An 18,311-nucleotide genomic window follows, 5' to 3' on the forward strand; every position below is an offset into this window, starting at 1 on the left:
ATTTTGCCTTGTGGCAAAATATTTATTTGCCAAGTGGCATTTTTGCCATGTGGCAAACTGGATTTTGCCATGTGGCATATTTTTTTGCCACGTGGCATTTTTTTGCCATGTAGCAAAATGGATTTTGCCATGTGGCATTTTTTTTTTTGCTATGTGGCAGAATTGATTTAGCTGTGTGGCAAATTTTTTTTTGCCAAGCATTTTTTTGCCATGTGGCAAAATGGATTTTGCCATGTGGCATTTTTTTGCTACGTGGCAAAATTGATTTTGCGGTGTGGCAAAATGGATTATGCCACACATCAAAACATTTTTTTTCCATTGGCAAAATAGATTTTGCCATGTGGCATTTTTGTTTTGCTATGTGGCAAAATGATTTTGCTGTGTGGCAAAATGTATTTTGCGATGTGGCAAAAAATTTTTTTTGCCATGTGGCATTTTTTTTGCTATGTGGCAAAAAAGATGTTGCTGTGTTGCAAAATGCGTTTTGCCGTGTGGCAAAATGGATTTTGCCATCAGGCATTTTTTTGCCATGTGGCAAAATGGATTTTGCCATGTGGCATTTTTTTGCCGTGTGGCATTTTTTTGCCATGTGGCAAAATGGATTTTGCCATGTGTTTTTTTTTTGCCATGTGGCAACATAGATTTTGACATGTGGCATTTTTTTGTCATGTGGCAAAATGTATTTTGCCATGTGGCTTTTATTTTGCCATGTGGCAAAATTGATTTTGCCATGAGGCGTTTTTTTTGCCATGTGGGAAAATGGATTTTGCCATGTTTTTTTTTGCCATGTGGCAAAAAATTTTTTTCCACGTGGCATTTTTTTTGCCATGTGGCAAAATGGATTTTGCCACATGGCATATTTTTTTTGCCATTTGGCATTTTTTTGCAGAAATGTGAGGGATGTACTCACTTTTGTGATACACTGTAGCAGGAGCAGGGAGGAACCACGTCCGCCCCCGTCGAATGCAGATAGAAGAAGAAGGCAACCTGTATCTATTATGCCCTTATCTGCCCGTTGTCTTGGTGCTGCAAATTCCAGTCACTCCAAGTCCAACTACTCATAATATCAAATATATTTGACTTGCTTTCTTAAACTATGATTTAAATGCTATTTATTTTATATTGGGTGTGTTAGAGTAATACAAACAGATGTGGATCTTATCACAATTCAGACTAGCAGAACACTGACATAAAGATGACTCAGATTTTAAGATTTTCGTGTTTGGAGCTCCTCGGCTAGAGAAGATGACCTGTGCTGACCGACTGTCCTCGATTCCACATCTTAGTCAATACATTGTTGGGCCTCACACTGCTCAAAAAGAGAAACACAGAGAGTGAGAGAGGTTAAATTAGTGGACTAAGGGGGTGGGGGACTCAAGAGGGTGTCACTAGCTCCCCCCTTTTTCTTTATCTCCGCTCCTCTCATCTCCTTGGTCACATACACACATATCGTTACACCGACGAGGGCTTCAGTCCCGCGATGGCCAACGCCAGCAGCCCCGAGGAGAGCTCTCCCACCCAGGGCGCCGTAGCGCCGGCGGAGTCTGACCCAAAAAGTAGCGTAGAACCCGGCTCGGCGGAGAAGCCCGAGCCCAGCGAGGCCCCTTGTGACAGAGAGGATGAGGAAGAAGAGGAAGACGCCGCGGGTCAGAGTGGCAATCCGGAGTGGGTGGAGGAGAGGTTCAGGATTAATAGGAAGAAGTTGGAGAGCATGTTGTACGGTGAGTCCACAGACACAAAACTGGTCTTCGGAGTCCGCCTGGCTTCTTGTTTTGAAATCACTTGGAGTGAGGCACAACTTATAGTGAAACTGACTAGTTTTGATCATATAAAAAACTTCAAAATGAGCAATTATTACTGTATTTTCCACACTATAAGGTGCCCCTTTATTGAATGGCCTATTTTAAAGGGTGCACCGCATTATCAAGGGACAGTAAAAGTAGTGGTTGGGTTGCGTTATGCATCCACTAGGTGGAGCTGCGCTAGAGGGAATGTCATGCCATGATAAGCCAATGTTTGTATCAAGGTGCGCCTTTTATTGTGGAAAATACGGTTTTATAATCTCATTCATTCATTTGGGGGCATTTCAGGGTCACTTCCTGTTGGTATCGGGCGACTTCCTGTTGATTTAGGGGCATGTTGGGGTCACTTGCTGTTGATATCGAGTCACTTCCTCTTGATTTGGGGCGATTCCCTATTGATTTAAGGGCATTTCATCGTCACTTCCTGTTGATATTAGGTCACTTCCTTTTGATTGGGGGCATTTCTGGGTCACTTCCTGTTTATATTGGGTCACTTCCTGTTGATTTGGGGGCATTTTAGGGTCACTTCCTGTTGATATTGGGTCACTTCCTGTTGAAATTGGGGCATTTTGAGGTCACTTCCTGTTGCGTTGGGGCATTTCAGGGTCACTTCCTATTTATTTCCGGTCACTCCCTGTTGAGTTGGGCCATTTCAGGGTCACTTCCTGTTAATTCGGGGGCAGTTCGGGGTCACTTCCTGTTGAGTTGGTGCATTTCAGGGTCACTTCCTGTTGATATCGGGTCACTTCCTGTAGATTTGGGGGCATTTCAGGGTCACTTCCTGTTGATATTGAATTAGTTCCTGTTTAGTTGGGGGCATTTCTATCGGGTCACTTCCTGTTGGGGGCATTTCTGGGTCACTTCCTGTTTATATTGGGTCACTTCCTGTTGATTTGGGGGCATTTTAGGGTCACTTCCTGTTGATATTGGGTCACTTCCTAATGAAATTGGGGCATTTTGAGGTCACTTCCTGTTGAGTTGGGGCATTCCAGGGTCACTTCCTATTGATTTCGGGGGCAGTTCGGGGTCACTTCCTGTTGAGTTGGTGCATTTCAGGGTGACTTCCTGTTGATATCGGGTCACTTCCTGTTGATTGTGGGGCATTTCAGGGTCACTTCCTGTTGATATTGAGTCACATCCTGTTTAGTTGGGGGCATATTAGGGTGTTGATATCGGGTCACTTCCTGTTAATTTGGGGGCATTTCTGCGTCACTTCCTGTTTATATTGGGTCACTTCCTGTTGATTCAGGGGCATTTTAGGGTCACTTCCTGTTGATATTGGACCACTTCCTATTGAAATTGGGGCATTTTGAGGTGACTTTCTGTTGAGTTGGGCATTTCAGGATCACTTCCTATTGATTTCTGGTCACTCCGTGTTGAGTTGGGCCATTTCAGAGGTCACTTCCTGTTGATTTGGGGGCATTTTAGGGTCACTTCCTATTGATTTTGGGTTCCTCCCTGTTGAGTTGGGCCATTTCAGTGGTCACTTCCTGTTAATTCGGGGGAAGTTCGGGGTCACTTCCTGTTGAGGCATTTCAGGGTGACTACCTGTTGTTAATGGGTCACTTCCTGTTGATTTCTGGGCATTTTGGGGTCACTTCCTGTTGATATCTCGTCACTTCTTATTGTTTTGGGGGCAACTCAGGGCTCACTTGTTAAATTGGGGGTATTTAGGGATGACTTCCTCTTGTTATTGGGTCACTTCTTTTTGATTTGGGGGCAGTTTTGGGTTAACTTCCTGTTGATATTGGGTCACTTGTTGAGGTTGGGCCTTTTAAGTTGGTTTCATCTTTATATCTGGTCACTTCCTGTTGATATGATGGTATTTCGGGGTCAATTCCTGTTGCTCTCAGGTTATTTACTATTGAATTGGGGGCATTTTAGGGTCACTTCCTGTTGCTCTCAGGTTATTTACTATTGAATTGGGGGCATTTTAGGGTCACTTCCTGTTGATATTGAGTCACATCCTGTTGAGTTGGGGGCATTTCTGGGTCACTTCCTGTTGATATTGGGTCACTTCCTGTTGATTTGGGGGCATTTTAGGGTCACATACTGTTGATATTGGGTCACTTCCTATTGAAATTGGGGACTTTCAGAGTGACTTCCTGTTGATATTGGGTCACTTCCTGTTGATTTGGGGCCATTTTAGGGGTCACTTTCTGTTAATTCAGGGGCAGTTCGGGGTCACTTCCTGTTGAGTTGAGGCATTTCAGGGTCACTTCCTGTTGATATCTGGTCACTTCCTATTGAATTGGGGGTATTTAGGCATGATTTCCTGTTGATATTTTGTCACTTCCTGTTGTTTCGGGGGAATTTCGAGGTCACTTCCTGTTAATTTGGTGGCATTTTTGGATTAACTTACTTCCTGTTGATACTGGGTCACTTCATGCTGAGTTTGGGCCTTTTAGGTTGGTTTAATGTTGATATCTGGTCACTTCCTGTTGATTTGAGGGTATTTCGGGATTGAAATCAGTGCCCTATTGAATTGGGGGCATTTAAGGGTCGCTTCCTATTGATTTGGGAGCATTTCGAGGTCACTTCCTGTTGATATCGGGACATTTTGGGGTCACTTGATGAAATTAGTTCAATTCCTATTTGATTTTGGGGCATTTCGAGGTCACTTCCTGTTGATATTGGGTCACTTCCTATTGACCTGCGGCATTTCAAGGTGACTTCTTCTTGATATCGGGTCACTTCCTGTTGATTTGCGGACATTTTGGGGTGATTTCTTGTTGATATCGGGTAACTTTCTGTTGATAGGAGGTCACTTTCTGTTGATTTGGGGAAATTTTGGGGTCACTTCCGGTTAAGATTAGGTCACTTCCTGTTGATATTGGGTCACTTCCTGTTGATATTTGAAAATTTTTCACACACAAAAAACTGTTTTGGTCATTTTTGAGGTGCCAAACTAAAGAGAGCCCACATTACATGCATGCTAATACAATGCTAAGATAACAAACGATAAATACGTCATAAAAGTAGCTACTCAAAAAAGTACAAAGACCTGACAAGATCTACTGAAGTATTTGTACTCAGTGACCACTTGTGCAAACATTAGATGCAGGCATGTGACACAACGGGTCTCCATAGTGGAGGCATCCGTCATAAAGCTGCCAGGCTGAAATAACTAACGGCGGCAGTTACCCCTTCATCCCAGACAGGCGTGGAAAAGTTATCAATTGGATGTCATTAATCATTGGATGGCGTGACTACACGACATAGATGGCGGCAACCGGCGGCAGTCATTGTTAGACATGTTGTACAGCACGTAGGCAGACCACAATAAAATAAATCACCTCGACAATATTCCGTTTTTTTCCCTTCCAAGCCAAAACTCTTTGACTCACTGACAGTTCCACCAATCCAGACTAGCAAAAATGTACATTCTACCTGTTATCAACAGGAAGTGAAATGCTCACAATGGAACAGAAAGGGACACAATTTCAACAGGAAGTGACCCTGAAATGCCAGCAATTGGACAGGAAGTTACCAGATATTAACATGAATTGACCCCGAAGTGCCCCCAAATCAATAGGAGTTGACCCAATATCAACAAGATGTGACTCTGATATGCCCTTAAATCAACAGGGAATGACCCTGAAATGCCCCCAATTTATAGCAGGTGACCCGATATCAACAGGAAGTGACCCTAAAATGCCCCAAATCAACAAGAAAAGACCTGATATCAACCAAAATGTCTGAAACTCAACAGGAAGACACCATATGTAAACAGGGAGTGACCTCAAAATGCCCCAAATTCAATAGGAAGTAACCTGATTTCAACAGGGATTGACCCCGAAATACCCTCAAAACAACAGGAAGTGACCAGATATCAACATTGAACCAACCTAAAAGGCCCAAACTCAGCAGGAAGTGACCCAATATCAACAGGAAGTAAGTTAAACAAAAAATGCCCCCGAATCAACAGGAAGTGACCCAATATCAACAGGAAGTAAGTTAAACAAAAAATGCCCCCGAATCAACAGGAAGTGACCCAATATCAACAGGAATTCATCCCTAAATACCCCCAATTTAACAGGAAGTGACCAGATATCAACAGGAAGTGACCCTAAAATGCCCAGAAATCAACAGGAAGTGACCCATTAACAACAGGAAGTCGCCCTGAAATGCCCCCAAATCAACAGGAAGTGACCCCGAAATTCCACTGAATCAACAGGAAGTGACCTTGAAATGCCGCAGGTCAATAGGAAGTGACCCAATATCAACAGGAAGTGACCTCGAAATGCCCCAAAATCAAATGGGAATTGAACTAATTTCATCAAGTGACCCCAAAATGTCCCAATATCAACAGGAAGTGACCTCGAAATGCCCCCAAATCAATAAGAATTGACCCAATATCAATAGGAAATGACAAAAATATTTCCGTGTGGCAAAAATATTTTGCCACGTGGCAAAAAAAAAAAAATGCCACATGGCAAAAAAAATGCCACATGGCAAAAATATTTTGCCACATGGCAAAAAGAAATGCCACATGGCAAAAAAAAAAATGCCACATGGCAAAAAAAAATTGCCACATGGTAAACAAATAAAAATTGCCACATGGCAAAAAAATAAAATAAAAATGCCACATGGCAAAACATTTTTGCCACATGGCAAAAACCACTTTTGGTTCTCGCTGTCTCTCTCAAACCTGTTAAACTACTGAAATGCAAAGAAAACTCTTTTTGGTCAGTTATTTGTATAACACTTACAAAAACTGATTTTCATTCAAAATTGTATTTTTTCAATGATTTGCCAAATAAAAGTTAACAAAAACAGCAATAACCCAAACCTATATCTCTTAATTTTTATTTTCCCTCATTTCCTCACATACAAAATGCCAAATCTCAATTTTAACTACTTAAAAACATAGGATGTATATTTAAATTGAAGTTAATGTAAACATTTACTTTTTGTTTTGTTTTTGAATAATAAAGACATAAGTAACATACATTCAGAAAAATAAGTACAAATGACATATTATGCAGAGTGAAATGGAATATATTTTGAAGATCAAACATTGACTTTTTTAAAGTCTAACATAAATGAACAAATTAGGGCTGTCAAACGATTAAATTTTTTAATCGAGTTCGTTACAGCTTAAAAATTAATTAATCGTAATTCAAACCATCTATAAAATATGTCATATTTTTCTGTAAATTATTGCTGGAATGGAAAGATAAGACACAAGACGGATATATACGTTCAACATATGGTACATAAGTACTGTATTTGTTTATTATAACAATAAATCAACAAGATGGCATTAACATTATTAACATTCTGTTAAAGCGATCCATGGATAGAAAGACTTGTAGTTCTTAAAAGATAAATGTTAGTACAAATTTTATATTAAAACCCCTCTTAATGTTTTCGTTTTAATAAAATTTGTAAAATTTTCAATCCAAAAATAAACTAGTAGCCCGCCATTGTTGATGTCAATAATTACTTACACAATGCTCATGGGTTCTTAAGCTCATAAAATCAGTCACACACAAGCGCCAGCAGAGGGCGACAAAACTCCAAAAAACACAAGTAACAAGTTGGCATTGCACAGTGCTGTCATTTTAATCTGTTTGAGCGGGGCACGTGTGTTAATTGCGTCAAATATTTTAACGTGATTAGTTACAAAAATTAATTACCGCCCTTTAACGCGATCATTTTGACAGCCCTAGAACAAAAATTCAGTCCAAAGTGCACATTGACAGCTAAGATTTCTGAACATCCCCTTCAGAGCAAATAAAACTAAATATGACAAATAAGCCTCCTCAGCTCTTTCATTGCTCTTAAAGATTTGATCAATTTTATGTTGCATTGCCCTTTTTCTGTCGCATCAATTAAACAACCTTTTTTTTTATATATATATTTTTTTGCTCTTCCAGAAAAAATGCACATTTGAACTTAATCTTGGTCTCATCTGACCAAAACACACGGTCCCAGTTGAAGCCTGGGACCGTCTGCAAGATTGAACTTTTTGGCAACAAACACTCTCAGTGGGTCTGGCGTGCCGCGAAAGATGCGCATGCTGAAAAGCACCTCATACCCACTGTGAAGCATGGGGGTGGGTCAGTGATGCTGTGGGGCTGTTTTGCTTCCAAAGGCCCTGGGAACCTTGTTAGGGTGCATGGCATCATGAATGCTTTGAAATACCAGGACATTTGAAATCCAAATCTGTTGCTTGAAAGCTGAAGATGGATCTTTCAGCAAGACAATGACCCTAAACCTATGGCCAAATCTACACAGAAATGGTTCACCAGACACAAAATCAAGCTCCTCCCATGGCCATCACGTTAACCGAATATTGTCCGTCAGTGACCGTTTTTTTAAAACGGTGACGGAAAAAACTGAAGTCCATCTGTCATTTTGACAGATTGCAGTTCACACCCCAGACCACAGGGTGGCGAGTGAGCATATTAATTAGCTATTGTCTCTCTTGATGCTTGACGTCGTTGGCCTTACTCGGAAAAATGTCAAGGCAACTGAGTGTTTGCCTGGCACGGCCAGACTGTTCTCCCTGTATTTTTCAAACACTGAGAGAAAAGTCTGGGACACAGCCTCTCGAGTAGGTACAAAATCAATCGACAAATCAGATTTGTTTATTTGCCTGACGTGTTCTTCACGAGCAACGTCACTCTTGCGCGCCGAAAGTCGTCTCTACAACAACACGGATGGCGAACGGGAGAGCCGAGAATATGTTCCAGTCCGCAGTAAATTCAGTTTTAAATGAGCTAAAACACATCGACACGAGTCATTGACAACAGTCTGTCTCGCGCTAGTCATGTTGAATAAACTCCGTTCTCCTCGTATGTTTACTTCCGCGCGCAAGTCCCTCGTCCTGCCCTCGTCGCTTTGCTAACGGCACGTCTGTCCGTCGCTGATTGGTGCACTCCGCTGCCTGTTTGCCTCTTGTTAAGCTTGTTCGGACAGAATATTCATTACAAATGAATGAAAACTAAATACTATTGAATATGCCATTATTATCATTTTAAAAATGTAAGTGACGGGTAAAAATAGATTATGACCGGATTTTTATGACACTGTCAGTCAAAATGACAGACAACAAAAAAGTCTAGCGCAACCTCTGGTCCCCAGACCTTGTTTTGTTGGCAGAACAAGAAGCTAAAAAACACATCTTTTTCAGGGGTGCCAATAATTATGGAGGGCACTGTGTGTATATGCGTACATACAGTATATATATATACTGTATATTTACATATATATATACTGTATGTATATATGTACATAAACATATGTGTATATATGTACGTATATATAATGTACAATGTAAAAATGTACATATATAAACAAAGATGTACTTATTTACATCTACAAATGTATACTATATACACTATATATGTGTGTGTGTGTGTGTATATATATATATATATATATATATATATATATATTAGGGCTGTCAAAATTATCGCGTTAACGTGCGGTAATTAATTTTTTAAATTAATCACGTTAAAATATTTGACGCAATTAACGCACATGTCCCGCTCAGACAGTATTCTGCCTTTTGGTAAGATTTACAGCAAGGCTTTTTGTGCTGTCTAACAGCGAACTCTTGTGGTCGCTTTGCGACATGGTTTATTGTTTTCTTGCCACTTCAATATGGCTGCACGACGTCTCGGGCTGATAATGTTGTGCTTATATGATCCTTGGACAAGATTTGTCCGTAAGTATGGTTGTTGTAAAGAATGTACAAATTATGTTAGTAAGCAAAATGTTATATTTTTTGAATGAGACGCTTTTTGTTTATGTTTAGTGAACCTGTATAGCGTGCTAAGCTAACGTTGTTGTTAATGCAATGCTTGTGTACTTTTTTTTTTTATAGTTTTACGACGGTCTAAAGAGGACAATGGTTTAAGGCCATTTTATTAATAAATCAGATGAAAAAGGAAGAAGTCTGATTATTAAGGCGTCGTTCACTAGCTGTCTAGCTTTGGAAAAAGTAGATGCTTCGGAGTGAGGACAGCATAGACAGATTTAAATGACAGGAGAGTGAAATGCCCACTACAGTCCTTATGTACCGTATGTTGAATGTATATATCCATCTTGTGTCTTATCTTTCCATTCCAACAATTTATTTTACAGAATGTATATATAATTCACAGAAAAATACGGCATATTTTATAGATGGTTTGAATTGCGATTAATTGCGATTAATTCATTTTTAAGGTGTAATTAACTCGATTAAAAATTTTAATCTTTTGACACCCCTAATATGTATATATATATATAACATTCAAGAAAAGTTTAGGGCAAGTGCCTATTTTTGGTTATTTAAAAAAAAAAAAAAAAAAAAATATATATATATATATATATATATATATATATATATATCTTCATATATATGTACGTACGTTGGTAGATTGTTTTCTTCGTGGAGATGAAATGCATGTGTGGCAGCTTAGCATTTTTTTTCTCTACATAGTGTTTTGGCAGTTGCCGTCATATTTTTGGAATCAAAGCGCCGTGTAGTGGAACAGCATTCCGGGCCTGAATCTTATACCGGAACTGCGTTCCTGACTGTTCTGGCTCACTTTCACCCCTAGTTATCAGTTAAAAAGTCATCAGACAACTCTTACCAAGTGTAATGTTGACACAGAATATTTACAGCTGGACTTAGGCTGCTCTATCACAGCAGTATATATCCATCTTATCGAGTTGCTTGTGTACATTATCCTATCCAATACCTCTTAAATTTGTCGTTGTGCTCAAATTTTGAGGGTCTAGCGGGAAGTCTTTGCATCACTCACCGCCGTCGACGTCATTCGCCATTTGCAGGCTAATTTGTGGCCTCTCTTCACCACCTTCTCTCTCCACCCTATACTGTTCTCCACCCATTCCTCAGCCCGAGCCAGGGTTACCCATAGCGATGACGAGGGAGTGGGAGGCGAAGCTGTCGGGGGTTCGAGCGCTGAAAGCCATGTAAATGTCACAGTGGAGCCACGGCCATTTAAAATAGTTTTTATTCCAAGCCATTTGTCATTCCTTTTGTTAGCTCGTTGCTAAGTTAACATCTATTTACTGTACTGTATATAAAGTGGTCATGACTTTGCCAGAGTTTATGTAGAGCAGTTTTTAAAAAATGGCTTTTTTTAAGGTCTCTTTAGTGCAGAAGTGTTCCAACCTATTAACGTTTATTTGTGTTTAACTCTTCATTTCAGCTCCGAAGACTGGAGATGCGATGACAGGCGAAGAGTTTTTTGAGAGAGTAAGTCAAACATCAACTGCGAGACATTTATTTTAAGAAAAGAAATGGAATTTACTGTTTACAAGCCGCCACTGCTAACACAAGCGTAAAAGCTACCGTATATACTCGCGTATATAGTTTAGACTTTTGTAAAACTGGAAAAAAAAGGATACAACTTAGCATTAGCTATGTATGCTAACTATAAGCTCAAAATCGTCTACAAATGTCTAATATAAAAAATACAACAACAAAAAATACTTTCTGTACTTTAGACATGTCCCAAGAGTTAGCTTCTGTAGCTGGGGGTCGGACTGCCAAGGCCCCCGCCTTTGGCTGTACCAAGTCCATACGCACCCGACCCCTTTGGCCCCTCCCACAGGTGGTGAGTCCATTGGATGAGGGACCCACGTTGCCTTTTTGGTCGGTGCCCGGCCAGGCCTCATGGATACAGGCCCGGCCACCAGACGCTTTTGCCTGCACGGTGTCTGGGCTCTCCCTTAGAAATAGAGTGCGAAGCTCAGTCATCTGGAAGGGACTCAGGTCGAGCCGCTACTCCTCCGAATTGAGAGGACCCAGCTGAAGTGGTTCAGGTAACTCGTTCGGATGCCTCCTGGACACCTCCCTGGAGAGGTATCCCATGGCCGGCTAGCTAGTGGAGGTCTAGCGGCGGCGGCCAGCTAGTTAGTGGAGGTCTAGCACCGGCGGCCAGCTAGCTAGTGGAGGTCTAGCGGCGGTGGCCAGCTAGCTAGTGGAGGTCTAGCGGCGGCAGCCGGCTAGCTATTGGAGGTCTAGCGGCGGCGGCGGCCGGCTAGTTAGTGGAGGTCTAGCGTCGGCGGCTGGCTAGCTAGTGGAGATCTAGCGGCCGGCTAGCTAGTGGAGGTCTAGCGGCGGCGACCACAGTGGAGATCTGGCGGTGGCCAGCTAGCTAGTGGAGGTCTAGCGGCGGCAGCCGGCTAGCTATTGGAGGTCTAGCGGCGGCGGCGGCCGGCTAGTTAGTGGAGGTCTAGCGTCGGCGGCTGGCTAGCTAGTGGAGATCTAGCGGCCGGCTAGCTAGTGGAGGTCTAGCGGCGGCGACCACAGTGGAGATCTAGCGGCGGCCGGCTAGCTAGTGGAGGTCTAGTAGCGGCGACCGACTAGCTAGTGGAGATCTAGCGGCCGGCTAGCTAGTGGAGGTCTAGCGGCGGCGACCACAGTGGAGATCTAGCGGCGGCCGGCTAGCTAGTGGAGGTCTAGTAGCGGCGACCGACTAGCTAGTGGAGATCTAGCGGCGCTGGCCGGCTAGCTAGTGGCGGCGACCAGCTAGCTAGTGGAGGCGGCCAGCTACCAAGTAGCTGCTAGTGGCAGCGGCCAGCTACCAAGTAGCTGCAAGTGGCGGCGGCCAGCTAGCTAGTGGAGGTCTAGCGGCGGTGGCCAGCTAGCTAGTGGAGGTCTAGCGGCGGCAGCCGGCTAGCTAGTGGAGGTCTAGCGGCGGCGGCCGGCTAGTTAGTGGAGGTCTAGCGTCGGCGGCTGGCTAGCTAGTGGAGCTCTAGTGGCCGGCTAGCTAGTGGAGGTCTAGCGGCGGCGACCACAGTGGAGATCTAGTGGCGGCCGGCTAGCTAGTGGAGGTCTAGTAGCAGCGACCGACTAGCTAGTGGAGATCTAGCGGCGCTGGCCGGCTAGCTAGTGGCGGCGACCAGCTAGCTAGTGGAGGCGGCCAGCTACCAAGTAGCTGCTAATGGCAGCGGCCAGCTACCAAGTAGCTGCTCGTGGCGGCGGCCAGCTACCAAGTAGCTGCTAGTGGCGGCGGCCAGCTACCAAGTAGCTGCTAGCTTCGGCAGCCAGCAACCTAGTGGCGGCTGGCGGAGGCAGTTAGCAACCTCTTAGCGGAGGTGGTCAGCAACCTTGTAGCGGCTAGCAGTGGCGGCCAGCAACCTCGTGGCGGTTAGCAGCAGCGGCGGCCAGCAACCTAGTGGCAGCTAGCGGTGGCAGTCAGCTAGCCAGTGGCAGCTAGTGACGGCGGCCACTTTTTTCATGATGGATTTTTAATGACATGCTGGAGAGACTAAAACCCCTTTCACACACGCCAAAACAGCAAACATAAGTATTATGTGAAAACAATTTCCCGGGTCGACTGATACAGAGATGACGCGGACATTTATTGAGTCGCATCTTAGTATCATGTCCGTGACTTTCCTGGGAAGCGGTGTGCATGAAACAGGCGTTAAATTCCCAGGTCACAGCACGATGGCTGATGACGTAAATATCATGGCAGGCCGATCATCAATTCCTCTACTATTCTACTTTTGCTGCTACGGAAACAAGGTTGTACTTCAAAGCACAAAACAACGGAGGGATCCGTTCAAGGGTTTATTAATTACTGTACATATTTGCTACTACCACCAAGATCTGCACCCGCGGCAGCTCCACCCGCCCAAGGCTTCCGTGCGCACCGTGGCCGCCTCCCTACTCGGCGGGGCCTGAGGCGTGGGGAGACGGGACGGAGGGATGCGTTCAATGGTTTATTAAATAGAAAACTACATGCAGTCACTGAAAACGGGAAATTACACAATGCCAGGGTTTAAATACAGTCTTAATGAGCTTGAATTGGCTGCAGTTGCGATGTTGGGAACGCTCCCTCCGGAAAAAAAACACGATTTGACCAACATTGTGCCGATGCCGACCAAAAAATTACGTAATGTCCGGGTTATAAAATTGCACCAGCCGCCCTTCCCGCACAGAGAGCGCCAAGTCGGCAATACGGGGCAAGTCTGTGAAAGTGTCCAATCCGTTTTATACCCGGGATATCGCTCCATGTGTGAAAGCAATGACGTGGGTAAATCCCACGTCACTTTACACTGGAATTTACCAGGATATAAGTCTGAAAGGGGTTTATGTCTCTCAGCTGGCTTGGGAATACCTTCTTCTAGGTCTAGGTTTCCCTGCAAAAGCTGCTGCCCCTGCAACCCAACCCCGGACTAAGCAGTAGGTAATGGATGGATGGTACTTCAGACAAATAGTCCTTACAAACAACATTTACCCAAGGAAGAAATAAAGACTGACATCACGGCCAAAACTGCGACTGTGCATGTCCTGCAGCCATCTTGGCTTTCACATTAAACAATGTTGCCAAGCGACCTCAAGAATTTGCTCTAGGAACATGCAAAAAGAGGAATTTGACGGCTTCCATCCATGAGGATGAAGAAGAGTTACCATAAGACAGTTAAGAAACAAAAACTTGAAACTCCATATATTGACCACATTGGCATTGTGTTAAAGTTAAGTAAATACCCAGGGGCAGGGGGCGGAGCTTAGGGGAATGCTGAAGCATGGCAGAACCTGAGCCTGGGCCTCTAGGGGTCTGGTTTATTGGTGTAGAGGAGGCATAATTGGATGAGGCGAGGGTTAAAAAGAAAGGTAAGATGATGCGCGGAGCTGTAATATAGTTTTCTAAGCACTAAAATACGTATATCCCCAGTACCTGGCTGCACCCGGACCTTTAGGGGGCCCGGTTTGCAGGCATAAGGGGCGTGGTTGGGCGAGGGGAAGGTCAAACAGAAAGGTAAGATGATGCCCTGAGCTGGAATATAGTGATCTATCTGCCGGCTACCTATCCATCCATCTATTATCTACCACTTAATCCGGGGTGGCGTCGCAGGGCCAGCAGCTTTATCAGGGGAGCCCAGACTTCTATCTCCCCAGCCACTTGAAACAGCTCCTCTGGCGAAATCCCAAGACACCAGCTGAGAGACATAGTCTCTCCAGCGTGCCCTGAGTCGTCCCCTGGGCCTCCCGCCGGTGGGACATGCCCGGAACACCTCTCCAGGCAGGCATCCAGGAGGCATCTGAACCACATGCCCAAGCCACCTCAGCTGGCTCCTCACAACGCAGAGTAGTAGCAGCAGCTCGGCTCCCGGATGACTGAGCTTCTCTCTAAGGGAGATCCCGGACACCCTGTGAAGGAAACTCATTTTGGCCGCTTGTATCCAGGATCTTGTTCTTTCTGCATGACCCACAGCTCGTGACCATCAGTGAGGGGAGGAACATTAATCGACTGGTAAATTGAGAGCTTCGCCTTTTGGCTCAGCTCCTTTTTCACCACGACGGACCTGTGCATCAATGCAGACGCTGCACCAATCCATATCTCCATCTCCCGTTCTCTCTTACCCTCACTTGTGAACAAGACCCCAAGATACTTGAACTCTTCCACTTGGGGCAGGATCTCACCCCAACCTTTTCCGACTGAGGACTACGTTCTCAGATTTGGAGGTACTGATCTTCATCCCGACTGCTTTACACTCCTGCGAACCGCTCCAGTGAAAGTTGGAGATCACGGCTCGTTAAGCCAACCACATCATCTGCAAAAAGCAGAGATGCAATGCTGAGGCCACCAAACCGGAACTCCTCGACGCTTTGACTGCTCCTAGAAATTCTGTCCATAAAAGCTATGAACAGACATGGTGACAAAGAGCAACTTTGGCAGAGTCCAACCCACACTGGGAACGATTTCGACTTACTGCCGGCAATGCGGACCGGACTCGGGCACCGGTTAAACAGGGACCGAACAGCTTTGACCAGGGGTCTCGGTACCCCGTACCCCCGAAGCGCCCCGAACAGGACACGGTCGAACACCTTCTCTAAATCCACAAAACACATGAAGACTGATTGGGCCAACTCTCATGCAGGACCCTGACTACATCCAGTTAGCATTTATGGCTGACAGATCAGTTAGCAATCCTGTGTTGGATCACAGGTTTCATCAGTGTCATGACAACAGCTTTTGAAGTGTAAATGAGCCTTTGTATTCTTAGAACGTGTACACACATCCTGTCTATTCTCGCAGAAGACTGTGGCAGGCAGCTTGTTCTCTTCTTCATTGTTCTGGCCTTTACAGGTGATGAAAGAGACTGACACTCAGGTGAAATGGCCTTCCAAGTTGAAGATTGGAGCCAAGTCAAAGAAAGGTGGCAGATTTTTCATGTTGCATGGTATAAGTCCCTAAAAACCCTTTTAGATTTAATATCAAACTCTTTCAGACCCACATGTCAAGGTGGAAGGGAAGAAAGACAATGTTTTGGAAGCCAAAAAGAAGATCTTAGAAGTTCTAGAAACCAGGGTATGCTTTTTTTAATGTTAAGTACACAATGGTACTTGCATTGAAGTTTCAATGAGATTGACTGATGGCAGGCAAACAAGGTGACCCTGAAAATGGACGTGGCCTACACGGAGCACTCCCACGTGATTGGCAAAGGTGGCGGAAACATCAAGAAGGTGATGGAAGTCACTTCCTGTCATATCCATTTCCCAGATTCCAACCGCCACAATGCCGCAGGAGAGAAAAGCAACCAGGTAAGCTCATTGAGCAGGGAAATGAAAGAATGTAACTGCAGACACCAAAGTGAGCTAAAATAATGTCAATGTCAAAATAAAAGCATTGGAAAGAATGAATTACATACCTACAATCTTAACATGAATGAAAAAACTACAACTTCAAATTGTGTCATCCTTGTTTTGATTATCAGGTGTCGATTGCTGGACCTATCGAGGGAGTGGAAGAGGCCAGGAGGAGGATCAGAGTGAGTGATTATTATTATACAGTCATGTGAAAAAATTAGGACACCCCATGAAATATTCCTATCTTCGACGAGGGAGGATGTGTTTGTTCCTCCCAGCTGCTGCTTGTTGTTATCTTCGTCAGTCAGTCTGTCTGCTTTTTTTTCCTCTGTGGATCAACCGCGCTGGTCTTTCATACAAAAATGGATCTGTGTAGTTGGTCTATCAGCGCAATTGACAAGATTTTTCAACAAGACACGGTGCTCCAGGAGAGCCGTCTTGCCCAGATAGGACCTCCGCCGCTGGTTACGTGAGAGATTCATGGGATCATTGGAAACCAGCGTGTCTTACTGTCCTGTCCGTGGACGATATCAAGGATATTTGGCTGTTTGCCGTGACGGTCGTGGGGTTCCTTCTGCTTGGCTGAGGAGGTGCCCTGCTCTACCGGAAAGTTTCCAAGATGGCAGCTTTCAAGGAAATCAACAAATTGACCACTGATCAAAAGGTGCGATTCAAGGCATTGGAAGTTCGCGTCGAGGCTCGGACCGAGAACTGGCTCCATGGACTCACGGTTCGGTCCGAGGAAGGATGGACAAAAGTGGATACTATCTTGCGCCGGGTAACGGAACTGTCGGGGCAGGTGACTGAACTGTCGAGGCAGACTGCGACTAATGGCAATGACTTAAGGGACCTGAGATCTCGCCTACGCCATCAGGAGCGCGAATTTGACTGAAGACCAACGGTATTTGGGCGTTTTAAATTACTTTCTAAATCTTTCTTTTGTCCCTGATCGCTTCCCACGGCCGGTTGCAGGGCCCCCCCCCCCTCCAGCCATGACTGGTAGTTTTCCTTTTTTTTCGTTCAAAAAAATCCCTGCACGTGACCTGTGCGTCGTGTCATACCCCTGCTATGTTGTATGACAGGGTTCACTAAATCCGGACCTCGGAGCCATTTCTGAAAAGAGAGAAGTGGCGGCGCGGAACAAAGTCTGCAGCTGTCAGACCAAGATGACGAGACGGACTCAGCTGCGGAGGTTCAGGCAAAACTTTATTTTGAAAACACAGGTTCTTCCGCTGACATGCGGGGATGAGAAAAAGGACAAACAAAAGGCGCTCCAAAGGAGGAATGAGTCAGGATGACTAGAAACAAAATAAGGTTTCAAACACAAAGCGCTCCAAACGGGAGGTAAGGCAAAAACATAAAGCGCTCCAAAAGGAGGAAAAATTCAAGCTGGCTAGGATCAAAAGTTACAAACACAAAGCACTCCAAATGGAGGATAATGTACAGAATAACTATGATAGCTATGGCGAGAGGCTGACGTGACTGACCTTAGATGAAAGACACTTCTGCACAAGACAAGGGAAACTAAGGCAATATATACACAGGGGGTAATGGGGAACATGGAAGGTCACCTTTACATTTTAAGGCCCCACTTTATTTTCTGTTGTTTTATTGGCATCCGCTCATGGTCTTCCTTTTCTTCTCTATCCTTTTCCATGCTAGGATCTACAGCCGCTGACTTTGACGTTCGACCTGCCGGTCAGTCTGGCTCCCCAGAGCCTGCCGGACGCCAGCTCGCCTCTCATCCAGCAGGTGGCGCAGACGTTAGGGGTCAGCGTGAGTTTCCGAGCCGTGCCTCCGCAGCCTCAGGCGCAGCCCGCCTTCTTCGGGAGCTGCTGCACAGTTTGGGGCCTGCAGGGCAACGCCTCCGCAGTCAAGGTCGGCGAGTCTTACGCGCGCAGATCACCACGTCGAGTTGCATAATGCGCTCTTCCGTAATT

General features: G+C 44.7%; 1 protein-coding gene across 1 annotated transcript in view; it reads left to right on the forward strand.

Moving 5' to 3' along the window:
* The first annotated feature begins 1,070 nt into the window (after positions 1-1,070).
* Positions 1,071-18,311, forward strand: part of bicc2 (bicaudal C homolog 2) — a 52,808-nt gene continuing 35,567 nt past the window's right edge. The window contains exons 1-7 of the mRNA XM_057850433.1: positions 1,071-1,721; positions 10,976-11,022; positions 15,872-15,941; positions 16,014-16,093; positions 16,165-16,326; positions 16,500-16,553; positions 18,034-18,249. Of these exons, the coding sequence (XP_057706416.1) occupies positions 1,481-1,721; positions 10,976-11,022; positions 15,872-15,941; positions 16,014-16,093; positions 16,165-16,326; positions 16,500-16,553; positions 18,034-18,249 (870 nt within the window). The 5' untranslated portion in view covers positions 1,071-1,480. The remainder of the gene's footprint in view (positions 1,722-10,975; positions 11,023-15,871; positions 15,942-16,013; positions 16,094-16,164; positions 16,327-16,499; positions 16,554-18,033; positions 18,250-18,311) is intronic.

Source organism: Corythoichthys intestinalis, chromosome 11 (assembly GCF_030265065.1).
Source record: "Corythoichthys intestinalis isolate RoL2023-P3 chromosome 11, ASM3026506v1, whole genome shotgun sequence".
NCBI lineage: Eukaryota > Metazoa > Chordata > Actinopteri > Syngnathiformes > Syngnathidae > Corythoichthys > Corythoichthys intestinalis.